General features: G+C 37.5%; 1 protein-coding gene across 1 annotated transcript in view; it reads left to right on the top strand.

The window, feature by feature from the left end:
* Positions 1 to 5,587: 5,587 nt before the first annotated feature.
* itga8 (integrin, alpha 8) overlaps positions 5,588 to 13,765 on the top strand; it is a 73,559-nt gene continuing 65,381 nt past the window's right edge. Inside the window, exons 1-4 of the mRNA XM_048152736.1 lie at positions 5,588 to 5,942; positions 6,296 to 6,429; positions 10,556 to 10,656; positions 11,204 to 11,327. Of these exons, the coding sequence (XP_048008693.1) occupies positions 5,767 to 5,942; positions 6,296 to 6,429; positions 10,556 to 10,656; positions 11,204 to 11,327 (535 nt within the window). The 5' untranslated portion in view covers positions 5,588 to 5,766. The remainder of the gene's footprint in view (positions 5,943 to 6,295; positions 6,430 to 10,555; positions 10,657 to 11,203; positions 11,328 to 13,765) is intronic.

A 13,765-nucleotide genomic window follows, 5' to 3' on the forward strand; every position in this document is an offset into this window, starting at 1 on the left:
CATCTGGACTGTGGCGTGTTTGTTTTGTATAAGATGAAATGTTCCTGAGCAAAAGATAACTGAAAAAAATTCTAGCACTTTATTTTTTATTAATTTTGTATTAAAAAAATGTGTGTGTTTCATGGTTTCTTATGCTGTCAAAAGCATTAAGAAATTTTAAGCGACACCTGTGGATGAAAAAATATCATTTGCATGAATTCAACTCAGTACTTCTTGACTCTACTACAGGAAAATTGCTTTACTTTTGCTGTAGTCAAAACTACAGGTAAGTGGTTTGACGTTCACATTACATTTGGGCTTAAGACTGCCATCAAATAAATGTGATGTCACAGGATGTGATCATTGTGGCCCATACAATCCTCAGGGTCACAGATCAAGCTGCTCTGGTTTCCTCTGTAAAGGTCAGACCAACAGATAATTAAAAACGTTTCCACTAAGGGTGCATGTGACATATGGAACACATCTTTCATGGGCCAAGTGACTTGCCCAAATTCCACGTTATTACAGAAAGAAATAAAAGCGACATTTAGTGGGACCAAATTTTTCATTAAGCTCTCAGCGAAACGACTTGGCGCCACATCAAACAAGCAATATTCAATGGCAGAGAAAATAAATTCAAAACAAGATGCAGAATATAGGATACAACGCATTTATTTGCCAGAAGGTGCCTGTTGAAGTCTTTCATGTCTGTGTAGTTCCTGTTAAGTTTTTTGCTTTAAAGAATATCAGTGGGCCTGGGTCAGCTGGGAGCTATCAGACACTTGTTGCGTCATCATAAACAATCTTAGCTACAATGATGTAAACATTGAGGACACTGAAGTTATCGCTCCGTAAACATTATGAAGTGCACACTGTAAGGGATCCTGTTAAGGCTCACCGTGATAAAATATCACTCCAGCCAATCCAAGACAAGTGTATATATTATAATGACTTATTATCAACATAAACTGGTGTTTGACAGGTGCTTCTATTCTTGGTTAGATGATGCTAATATTGATGTCTGTCTGGAATATGAAAACATGGAGGATTTTATATATCACAGCCAGAGTTTATCAGTTCTTGGCAGAACAAAAGTTCAAAAAATCCTTATAAATGAAGAAAAAATGTGGAGGAGAGAGTATTCTGGGATGGTTTATTTCAAACATCACTAAAATAGAAATAGAAAGTGACATCTGTGAAACAGTATTTGGACCCTTCAGCATTTTCTTTAAGTTCTCTGATCCTTTTTTTTATTGAAACTTGATTGTCATTTTTACTAATGGTTGTTCGGTTTTAGTAATAACTGAAAGTGGTTGTAGTGACTGTGATATAGCAGGTTATAAAGGTTTGTCACTAAAAACTCGATGCAAAAACAGGCTACAGAGTTAAGTAGTTGAGACCAAGATTTCCATCATATAAAGAGCTTTACAGAACACTGGCTTGTACGACAGGATAGAGCAAAAGAAGCTGTTACTTAAGAACCATATAAAGCACATCTGGAGTTTGCCAATAATGTGTAATAGTAACCCAGAATGAATGGAGTTTGTAATCAAACGAGACTAAGATTAAGCTTTTAATCAAATATCAAAGTATATGTGGTGCAAATCAAACTCTGTAGACACTTCAGTCTGCTATCAAGTTCAGGGGGTGGGGGGATATTTTTACAGCAAGAAAATAATCCAACAAGCCAAATTAAAGGAATATACTAGTTTCAATACAAGTTAAGTTTAATAGACAGACAATGTTAATTATTGCAAGCAATTATTTTGACCTCATTTTATTCATCATATTTATTATTTAAAAAAAAAAAAAGTAAAATCAAGTTTATGAGGCACTTATAAAATGGAAGTGAATGAGCCTATTTTTGAGGATTTACAAGCAGGAATTTGTATTTAGTTTTTTTTTAAAGAATTTGCATAAATTCTTGTTAAAGCTTGGGTTTTATTTGACCTGTAAAATTGCTCTAGTCATTTTTACAGTCATTTTAGGTGTTATCATAGCAACAAAGTTGTAAAATTGGATAGAATTCTAATTTATTCTTTTTTTTTTTTTTTTTTTATCATATCACATTAAAATAATTACATTAATTGTAATAAAAATACCACAGAAAAGGGGGGGGGGGGGGGGGAATCACACACAGTTTCTGCCAATCTCATGTTAATCTATAGTATATAGTATAGCATCCTACATATCGCCGAAAAGTCTTTAGTTTTATCATATTTATAAAAGATACATAGGCTGTACCGAGTCTTTCCGAAAACATCCGAGTGCCTGGAGGCGTGTCGTTGTGAGTGGAGATGGAGTGACGAGCTGTCACAAGAACGCGCAGCTTTTGCCTAGAGATGGTCAGCTAAACAAATATATTTAAACACGCGCAATACACCATCGTGTTATCCATGGATAACTTTTGAATCACTATAATGAATAAAGCATATAGTGAATGATGAATAATGAATTTATAAATTCACTACGTTCGTATTGTTTACATTAGATGCACTTAGGTGCCTATTGCCAACAAAACAGACATTTGAAGCAGTTTTTGGGTTCCCACCTGCAGTTCCCACTCATGACCGGGATCATTATCACTGTGACGGCTCCATCTTTCAGTTTCAAACGATCTGTAAATCCAGCGTAGAACTGGGCCTTGTTTATGAAACCATAAGCACCGATCCTAAGGGCTTGAGCAGCCACGGAAAAACACAAGATATTCTCCATTCATTTTAACCAATAAAAACGCGATTGCAACTATCAGTTTCTATGGTTATTTTAATGACAAATATCGAGAGTACATCAATGTAATGCGTGAACACAAAACTCTCAGCTCCTCTTAACACTGGGTTCTTTGGGAAGCAAGGTTATCTTTCCCTCACAACCAAAAACACTTTTTTGGTGATCACTGTTGAGTCCTGTGACCTGTGCAGCGCTGCCGACGACTTCCGTAAAGCCGAACGCGCATTGATGGGCGTGCTCTTGCTCTCTTGCTCTGGTCGACGTGTGCGTGCGCGCTTTTCCGGGAGAAGTGCCCGTACAAGGAATTCCACCCTCGTTTACGTCACTCAGGCCTATACTCAAAAAAAACCCGAAATTCGTGAAGATTTGGAAGAGTATTTTTTGGCACAGAAATACTCCATCATACGTCCAACTCATGTTTTGAAACTTTGGTCATGTTTAGTATGATAATCCAACTCTTTAACAGTGTAAATAAGTCAGAATGCATGAAATAGAATTAACCCCCCCCCCCCCTTTAAGCTAGTCCTAGACTAAAATGCATGTTTGAGCTGTTTTGACTGAAAGCAACTTGTACTGACATATCTTAAAATATGTCAGTGCCATTGTTTCATCTCAAGATGCACACCTGTAATGTTTTTTAGTGGACATTTATAAAAGCTACTTAAGTGCCCTAATTGAACTAAGGCCAAATCCTGGTTTAGGCTAAGCCCTGTCTGTGAAACCGGGCCTATGTAGTTGCTGTAAGGCCACATTTAGTATATACAATCTCTGCTAAATCATGCTTGTGTTTAATGAACATCCATGCTGAGCAACCAAGAGCAAAATCAACGATGAAGGTCAACAGGTTCTTGGTCGACGTGTCAATTTTTGCAGATACATATATTCTTTTTTGCATGTTTAAGCTTGTGAGCCTTGTTTTAAAATCCAGTTGTTTCTGGACAGCGTGATAAACAGTATGTCTGGCTCTTTGCCTCTCAGAGCCTTAGAGGGGAATTCAGAGAATGTTCTCCAGCTCTCTCATTCCTCCTGGAATGAGAGAACAATACATGGACCATGCCTGATCTATTATTTTTCCTGAAATCTGTGTCTGTTAGATATGAACCCTTCTCATTGTTTACAAAAAGACTTCAGAGGCAGCTGAGCTAAACATGTCACTTCTGAGAAGAGAAGCGGGTATCGACTCGCTACTGTGAATGTGTTTTATTAGACCAGACAGAGTGATGACAACAATCTGAAAGATTCAATACTGAACCCATTATTGTGTGTGCAGAATCGAATCATCATGCTTTTAGTTCTCAGATGCACAGACAGCACTATATCTAAGAATGTCGCCAATAATCTTCACCAGGACCCAAAAATGGACAGAGGAGCAATACTTCAGTCCTGGCTGATGCATGTGTGCTGCTGTGGAGCTTTTTATGTAGTTCACCTGGTTTTCTTTGAGAGAGGGCCAAAGACATACATTATCTCAACATCAGTAAGCTATGTAAGGAAATGTTTTGCTAGTTCTACTGTGGAGTTCTTTATAGTGACCAGGGAAGCAGTCTTGATCTATACACTTTTTAGAGTTTTTTTTTTTTTTTTATCTTTGGTTTGTGCTATAGCCTACAAATAAATGTGAACTGAATTGAAATGTGAATTCTTTTCAGGCACACAGCTTCTGATAGGACTCGTGATTCGATGCCTGACTTCTGAAAGTGGACTTACATGATTGGTCATTTATCACATGCTGATGCTGATTGGCTGATGGCACAACAAGAAAGCATACAATCCTTCACTATGGCTCTGTCCCAAATGGTGCACTGATTCTATTTATAAATGGTATGTTCTTTTGGATTGTATGCTCTGTAAGCTTTTGTGTATTACATAAGGTCACCGTTTTATTATATTATCATAATTAACATGCAAAGCAATAATAATATCCACATGATAGGCACCCTATAGCAATTTCAAATGTGTTTTGAGTGGTTTAGAAAGTGTGAGATTGTTTACAGTTGGAACTTGCAACAGACTGTTTGGTGATCACAGGATAGGCGGTGAAGGGAATGACTTCATTTAGACAAGATTAAAACTCTGACACGCAGATGGAGAGCAGAACCAGTCTGTGTCTTGAGCTCAGATGTGAACAGCCTAAATTTAGATTTGCTGCAAGGAAACAGGTCGAAAAGGATGTACGATTGTAGGTTCTCTTCAAAACACCCGCACCGTTTATTTTCCAAAGGTTATACTTATCTCGCGCACGCTTTGTACAAAAGTTTAACTTTTTTACATCTGACGAGGATAATTACCGTTCATTATTCACAACCGGTGTTAAAATTGTGTAATTAAAAGCATTCGCTGTAATTTTGACACAAACTGAATCAACTTTATCGAGTAGCTAATATGGCAATATTAATGTTCATTTTTTTACTTTGATATAAACTATTATCTAATTAAAAATAAATAATATTTGACGTTGCTATTTTTTCATATAAAATTAAAAATATATATATTTAACAACAAATTAGGCTAACTATACAAATGGACTTATTTTGATGTTATTTTAAAGCCAAAGATTATGAAATAAATATAAAGACAGAATGTGTGTGTGTATATATATATATATATGTAGAGAGAGAGAGAGAGAGAGAGAGCATTTCATGCTACATCAAAATGTAGTTTCAATTCTTTTGATAAATATTCAAAGTAACTGTCCAAGTAATATTGTGTAAAATTAATAATATGTCTATTTATAATGTTAGTAATAGAGGTCTTTTCATTTCTTATTTGTCTAATTTGTGTGTATATTCATTTTATGTGTGTGTTTCCATAAAAGGAGTTGGCCGGATGCTGTGTGATGTGGTGCAGGAGTCCGGTCTCGTGCGCAGCTCATTATAATGTTTAGTACGCAGAGAGCTCGCGCATAGAAAGGCGCGCGGCTTGCATGAAGGCAGCAGCAGACGCATGGAGCGCGCACACTCAAACTTATGACAGCTGAGCACGGACATACCTTACATTCTGTCTTCACATCTTTAATCAATACATTTGGATTACATTTGGAGAAACTGGGCTGAAGCCATGCATCCTTGTTTATTCCGCGTATTTTCTCGTGGGTTTTTGCTCACTTTTTCAATTTTTTGCGAAGCTGCTGGTTTTAACCTGGATTTAGAAAAGCCAACGGTTTACAATGGACCAGAAGGAAGTTATTTTGGATACTCACTGGACTTTTACCACCCAACACAGGACAGAAACGCGTAAGTGGGATAAAAGAAAAAAAAAAAATTTTTTTGTTGTTTTTATGTATAAAATTGACAAGCTCCCAAAGAGAAGCATCTTGCCATAGGCTATATATCGTAATAACTACTATCTCACTGGTTTTGCTTACAATGTTCGAGGCATTTGTCGCAGCTAAAAAATATACGCTTTCAGCACCACCAAAATGGACCAATGAACTCAGACGCCTGAAGTTGATATTGAAGTACATTTAATTGGAATGCTGAACTAAAATAGGCTAACTCACATTTGAATTAATTTTCTAAGGTTCATATTGTCACTTTTGATTCAGTAGGATGCGGTTGTGTGTAGATTTATGCCTTTCTCTCTCCAGAATGTCGGTGCTGGTTGGGGCTCCTAAAGCGAACACCTCTCAGCCAGGGATTGTGGAAGGAGGAGCGGTGTACTACTGTCCCTGGCCGGCATCAGACCCAGACTCCTGCCGCCAGATCCCCTTTGATAAAGCAAGTAGGTACCCTCATGATTTATAACCCTTCAACTAATGCAAAATGATCAGAGCAGTTTCCATTGAAACAATTGCCCCTTTGAGTTATAACAATGTCGTCTTAAACCTTTTCATACATTCATTATAAACTCGTACATTTTAAATAATGTGAAAATAATTCAGAAACACACTTTATCGTATTTATTAACACAGCTTTTCTATATCAAGCAACATCTTTAGAGTATAGGCTTCATAAATTCCTGCTACTCCAATAAAAAGATCAAAAACCACATCCAAGAAAGAGTTAATTTCACCGCATATGGTTTGGTTTAAAATTTCAGGAGCGGAGTAATTACCAGAGAAAGGCGCGTAACTTTACCTCAGTGCGTAATCTGCTGTAATTTCGACGTCCATTAGGCGCGTCAATTCTTCAGGTCACCAGAATATTTTATCTATACGTTTGAATTTCTTCCTTCACTATTTCCCAGTAATTTTGTACTGTTTATGTCGTCTAATTAATTTAGTGAGGGAAAGGTGTAAATGGTGTCTGTAGCTATTGTGCAACAGAGTCAAACTTGAAGTGCCAGAAAGAGAAAGATTGTTGTCACGTTTAGATACTTTCTGTCATCTGTGATGTAGCTTACAGGGTTGTTCAAGATAGTAGCTATTGGACTATTTTTAGGAGCCATGGCTTGCTGGTAAATGCAGTCGTCGGTTTGGAACTCAGAAATGCGGCATGGACTTGAGACAAACTTGAATGATGCGGAATGTGAGCGCTGATGTTTCTTCACAGTCGCGTGGTGTTATTCAAAGCGTTCTCTAGAGGGAGCTTTAGTCGCAGTATTTATGTGCTGTTCCTGGTTCTAATATGGGCTCTTATTAGAACTGGCTTTGCCCTCCTAAATAAAGTTAAAGAACCACGCGACCAGTGCGGTACGATTCTCAAACGAGTGATTCATACGAGTCGGTTCGGTATAGTGACTAAAGAACATGCAGGTCGAGTAATGTAGTCCGATTCCCAAACAAATGAATCAAATGAGCCGGTTCTTTTTTAGTGAATCGAAACATGCAATGCAGAGAGTTGGTGTATCAATAACTGAGATGGGGAACCACGAGGAAACAGAATCAACTGTCTTCTGTATGTTTAGCATTCACATTTAATCAGACTATTCGGAAAACTACAATTTCAAAAATGAAATTGATGTTTGAAATGATTTTCATAGCTTTGGAATAACTGATGCTGAAATTGCTTTTTAGATATTATTATTATTATTTGATTATTACTATTTGATTATTATTTTGTCAACTTTTTGTTTTGTAATTTGACGTTTGTAGGGAATGCCACTGGGAAGCACTGTTTGCAGATCAGGTACTGATAATATGTTATGGAACAAAACGTCCCCACAAAGATAGCATAATCCAAAAAACTTGTCCTTTTGGGAAAATTATTTGGTCATTTTTGGTTTATAAATCATACAGAATGATGTTTTTTGAAAATGTAAAAATGCAGAATGTTACCTGTGATGGGTAGTTTTAGAGGTAGGGTTAAGGTTATGGGATAAAATATACAGTTTGTACCGTTTAAAATTCATCATTGTCAATGGAATATCCCCATAAAACATTAAAACCCAGCGTGTGTGTGTGTGTGTGTGTGTGCGCGCGCTTGTGTGTGTGTGTGTAATAAGCATCAGTGAGGAATTGTCTTTGAAGTGGATTGTCTGTTGGAGATGAAAGCAGTGGCACTCTGGTTTGAGATGGCTGGATTTAGAAGGAGCCTGATGGTGATGAGGTGAGAGAGGCAGAAAGAGATAGAGGGTTAAAGAGCTGTGAACACAAGGGAACTAAGGAAAGAAATCAGACCCTGTCGACTCGAGGGAGGGCAAAAACGCTGTCTGTTCTTTGTTAGTGTCTAAGAAAACACGTCATGCATTTCCAGAATCTACTCCTTCAAGAACGTCTACTCAGAACACACACGTTTCCAGATTCATTAGTCACATTGTTTTTAACACACTTGACCTTTGATCCTATGCGCTCTTCCCACTGTGGCCCTTAGAGCTCTCCATGGGGGGCATGGCACGTGTTTGTGCGACTGACATTTCTGATGACAGTCTCTGTGTGTGTGACTAATGCAGTCCTGACTGAGAAGAGTTAATTCATTAGATACACCAGACAGGGTCATGTACCAGTGGACCTTGTCTTGCAAGTTTTCACACAATTCTCACACACACAACTTCATAGTTATATGGCCAGGTGTTCTAGAGGTCTTACAACAAGAACGTTTTACAGATTTGAGGTAAATTTGTAGTATTACATTTTTAATATCAGAGATGAGTGAATGTGTAAGTTCAGACTGTCTGATTAGCAGCACAGGTCACTTTCATTTACAAAGATCGTCGTTTTTATTATTATTGGAGCTTTCATTCATAACAGGAGGAATCATTTACAACATCAATGCATAAAATGAAAAGAAAAATGACAAGCATGTGTTTTGGACCCCCCCAAAAAAATGAAACAGATGTTTTAAAGCTCCAAATGATGCCCTACTGTGTTTTTATATTGTAAGTCTGGCCTTGCATTTTAGCGCCGTGTGTGACAGCAGAACATGTGTCCATTTAAAAAGGATGTCCTGATTTTTCTGGCCTGTTTCATACTTTTGGTTTTGAAAAGGATCATTGTGTTTATGAATTGGAAATAGTTCTGCATGAGCATATTTGTATTAAGAATTTGTGCATGTTTATCTGTTTACTGTTATTTTGTTTATCCAGTCTGCTGATCTCCATCAGCGACAACAACTTCCTACAATGCAGCGTGATCATATTGCGCTTATAGGTGTGCAAAACATAATATCAACATACACAAATTGTAGCTAAACCTTCACATAATAATAAGAAAAAAGTGTTTTGGCATGAGGACAATTTGCATACTAAGTTTTAGTGATGCTTTCCTGTGCAAAAGTCTGCTGTCATGTTGATTTGTGGTTGATTTGTGGTTTCTGTTCTGGGTGGTACTAGGACTTTGCTATAGGTTGTTAGGGTGTTCCCAGGGTAGGTTTGCTATGTGGTTATTATTACGATGTTGTTTATTGTTGCTATGGCATGCTGTGCAGGTTATAATGTGTTCTGGCTAGACCGCTGATATGAAGTTGCTGTGGTATTTTTGCTGGTTGCTAAGGTGTTTCTGTGCAGTTTGGCCAAGTCAAAAAAAGTGTACACCCAAGTCTCAGTTATGGCTCTTTCAAAGTAGGTCTACAGAACTGTATCGCCAGGTGAATATCGTAAATCAAATTCTTTAGAAAAGGACTCGGAGTAGCAGACCTGGCTGCATGGTTTAAGGTATCATTACACATTCATTGAACAAATAGTGAGGAACAAGCTACGTCCCAAACCCTAATACTTTAAGAGTGGACAGATTAGCAAAATTTCACAGAAAGGCAAAAAGGGCTCATTCAGGGGTCACTTTCAAACCAAGCAGCTTTCTGTTGGTCAAGCCAGTTAATTCACTTGACCAAATTCTTAATCGTGTTGATTCCTATTGAAATGACTCAATTTAATCACTGGATAACTCTAAATGTGACTGCACCTTTAGAAATTTGTCAATTATAGGATCCACAATATTAATGGTGATGTTGACTTTAGTAAGCACCCTTAAAGAATGATATATATAGAGAGAAAATTACTTAAAATCTTGTTAATCGAGCTGAAGTATAAGATTTTCATTTAGCGTGAAGAAAAAGGCCCACAGTAAAGGCCTGAGAGATGGTGAGAAGAAAGCAGAGAAGTATTAAAATTGATGTGTTTTTATGAGGTGTAGACTGTACCTTATGGAGCTCTAAACAGGCCCAGCTGTAGTGGGATCTTTTCTGGATCACACAGAACCCCTGTAGATACAGATCCACAGAATCATGTACATGTGTGTAGACACTCTGAGAGTAAAACGACCCCCTGTAGATGTGCCTTCACATAAACAAAAACACTCGTTTGAAACCAGGCTAATTTGCTGTTTCATGGCTCATATTTTTCGAAAGTAAGTATATTGGCTCAAGTGCTCACAATGTCTTACTCAGCAGCCTGATGTTTTCTGTTTATTATATAATGAAGTCCCTCTCTCTGTTTTTCGTTGACTTTTATTCTTCCTCTCTCTTTTGACCAGATAACAGGATGATTAAAGTGAACGGGACACGGGAGCCTCTAGAATTTAAATCCCATCAGTGGTTTGGAGCCACAGTCAGGACCCACAAAGGCAAAGTAGTGGTAAGTGATGCTCAGGAACATAATCCGTTTAAAGACCATTTGCAGTCATCCTCATGCTGGACGCATGCTTCCGTACGTTCATGGATGTGGTTGGAATATAGCTGCCCTTCAATGGGTTTAATGTTATTTAATAGCACTGCATTAGTGTTTCATTCATGAACGCATGGGAGCCAGAATCAGAGTTTCATTCATGAATGCATGGGAGAGTTGTTTTGGGGAAATGTTTTGATAGGCAATGTAGCTCTGTCCTGTTACTAAGGGGATTTTGGAAAATGTTGATTTGAGGTTGACCATGAGAGGTGGGGAACTGCTGATGTTTGAAAGAAACAGGCCAGAGTTTTTACATGAGGGGAGGCACGGTGCCCAAATGTGACTATTGTTCTCCAAATGATCAAATACTGAAACAAGCTCTTTTCAGAAACTTACACAAGACGGATGTTTTTCCATCTCCATCCCCAGCTCAGTCTTAAGGAGCTTCTTTATGTTCTTCTTTATGTTCTATCGGTGCTGTTATTTACAGTAACATGGTGCTTGTGTGTTTCTGTAGGCCTGTGCTCCCCTCTATCACTGGAGGACAGTGAAGGTCAGCAGTGAGATGGATCCAGTGGGAACCTGTTATGTGGCTGTGCAGAACTTCAGTGCCTATGCTGAGTATTCCCCTTGTAGAACCAGTGAGTACACACACACACACACACACACACACAGAACCAGTGAGCTTGCAGTTAACTTTAACTAATTGCAAATTTGAAAGCATGTTTTTTTTAACTTTACTAAAGTTTAGATCAGTTGTTGGGTCTGGGTCTCCTAATTATTATATTTAAAATCAGTAGTTGTGCCAGCCCTGCTTTTCACACGGAATAACAGAACAGAATAGAATGGACTGCCCATTTGTGCCAGTTGGCATGGCAATCATATGCTCTGCTGTAAACAGAGATCAAAGGGGAAACTCATATGTTTGTTTTGATGTAATTTCTTGCTAATTTCCTGTACTTTGAAGTCTCATTCACAGTTAGGGGTAGTTGATAAATTTACTCTGATTTCTTGCCGTCAAATCAGATACACATATTTTCTTAAATTTACAGACACACACTGAGACAGTCTGTATTAACAGTTAGTGTAGAGTGAAGTGGTATATTAATAATGATGACTGTGCCTCATCTGTTCAGAGGGAAAATTATTATATGATATATGAGGCCATAATGACTGTGAATTACTTTCCAACTCTTTGTCAAACAGTTTGAAGTGCCAGCCATCTCCCTGGCAGGTCAGCTAGGAGTCCTTGCCAAGGCGCAGGGCAGGGACGCTCTGCGTTGATATTATCCAGCTTGTGTTCGCAGGGGACTAGACACACTCATCCGTGTGTATACACATACATTTGCAAATAGTGACAGTAGTGTTAAGTAAGTGTGAGGAATGAAATACTAGGTGAAGTCTGGCAGAGGAGTGAAAGAAGAGAAACAGGGATGGAATGAGAGAGAGAGAGAGAGTTTATTGTATTCCAGAGAACATGCTGTGTTGCAGTCGCTGGGATTTGGAATTTGTTCTGCCTCATTAACTCACCCCACCTACTGTACAACTATTATATCAACATACACAGGACATAACTTACTGTACTACATAATATTTTCAGTTCCTAGATCAACATCCTTTTTTCTTTTTTTTCCTGGAGCAAGATTCCTGTCCTCCAATCAGATTTTAGGGTTAGATTTTAGCCTGGACTTGGGGTTTGATATTAATGATATGATATGATTAATGATATTAATCATAGGCCATAGATTCCACTTCATTCTATAATGAAATTGGGACAATTTGGAAGATTTGCGGAGATGTGTATATTGTGATGTTATGAAATGCCAGTGGGCTTAGCTCATGAATATGAATTACTGTATATTATGCTTAATTACTGAATATATTGAAAACAATTTTTTTTAATTGCAAATAGACTTAGGGGTACATACAATACATACAAGTCAAACCATGCACATAAGGAAACATACATATACGACCATAAGATACATATACACAGCTATACATACACTGCAGAATACAACGACAGGACAACAAACAGATAAAAACAAGAGAAAAAACGCTGGTCACCAAACATCTAATTTATGATTTTGATTATATGCATTAAAGAGATAGTTCACCCAAAAATGAAAACCCTGCCATCACCCACCCACCCCCAAGCAGCCCCAAACCAGCACGACCCCCGCCAATTCAGATGCAACTTCTGTTTCACTTCTGCAGTGTAAAGATGAATTTGATTGTTAGTGATTTCAATTGATTGGTAACAGCTCTATAGTTTCTTATTATTCTAATTGTAATTATTGATTAAAAATAAGACATTTCTCAAGCAGTAAATGTGGATCTTTGAGATTTTGAGATTTGAATTTGAGGAGTGCTAGTCTGGTCTTGGTCTTGACTCGGTCTTGACTTGCCTTGGTCTTGGTCTTGTCTTGGTCTCGACACACACTGGTCTTGGTCTCGGTTTAGGTGACTACAACACTACTTTTTATAGCTTCCTTTAATTGTATATATTGGTAGCGTGTTTTTTCCAGAATATTTATTTTGCAACTGATCAAAAGTCATAAATGAATGATTTTCAAAAATATCTCCTAGATTTGATATTCCTTTCTCTTTCATTTTCGGAAAGGTAAACGGCTTTTTGTTGTATAATAAACATGTTGTTATTCCATAATGGTGTCAAACTGGATGGTGAAGGGGTGAGATGAAAAAGACTATTAGCTTTCCACCATGCTGATAAAGTCGTTCTCATGGTGAGATATTTATAACAATTATGTTTCTTAATGTTACTGTCAATAAAAGGAATATTTTTTATTGGTATTTCTTGAATTAATGATTGTTCTATATCTTTCCATGCTAAACTAGATCACTAGACCAATATTTTATATACTGTAGCTGTGTTGCTAAAAAATAATAATATAAATATGGTGCATTTAATCCTCCCAAAGGTTTGGGCTTTGGTAAAGTAGTGAGTTTAATGATCAATACATCCAAATTTAGACCTCATATTTACATTAATCTCATTCAAGAATAATATGAAGTGTGAACTTGTGAACTTTCATTGCATCACCTCATCCATTTACAG

The sequence above is a fragment of the Megalobrama amblycephala genome, linkage group LG13 (assembly GCF_018812025.1).
Source record: "Megalobrama amblycephala isolate DHTTF-2021 linkage group LG13, ASM1881202v1, whole genome shotgun sequence".
Taxonomy (NCBI): Eukaryota; Metazoa; Chordata; class Actinopteri; order Cypriniformes; family Xenocyprididae; genus Megalobrama; species Megalobrama amblycephala.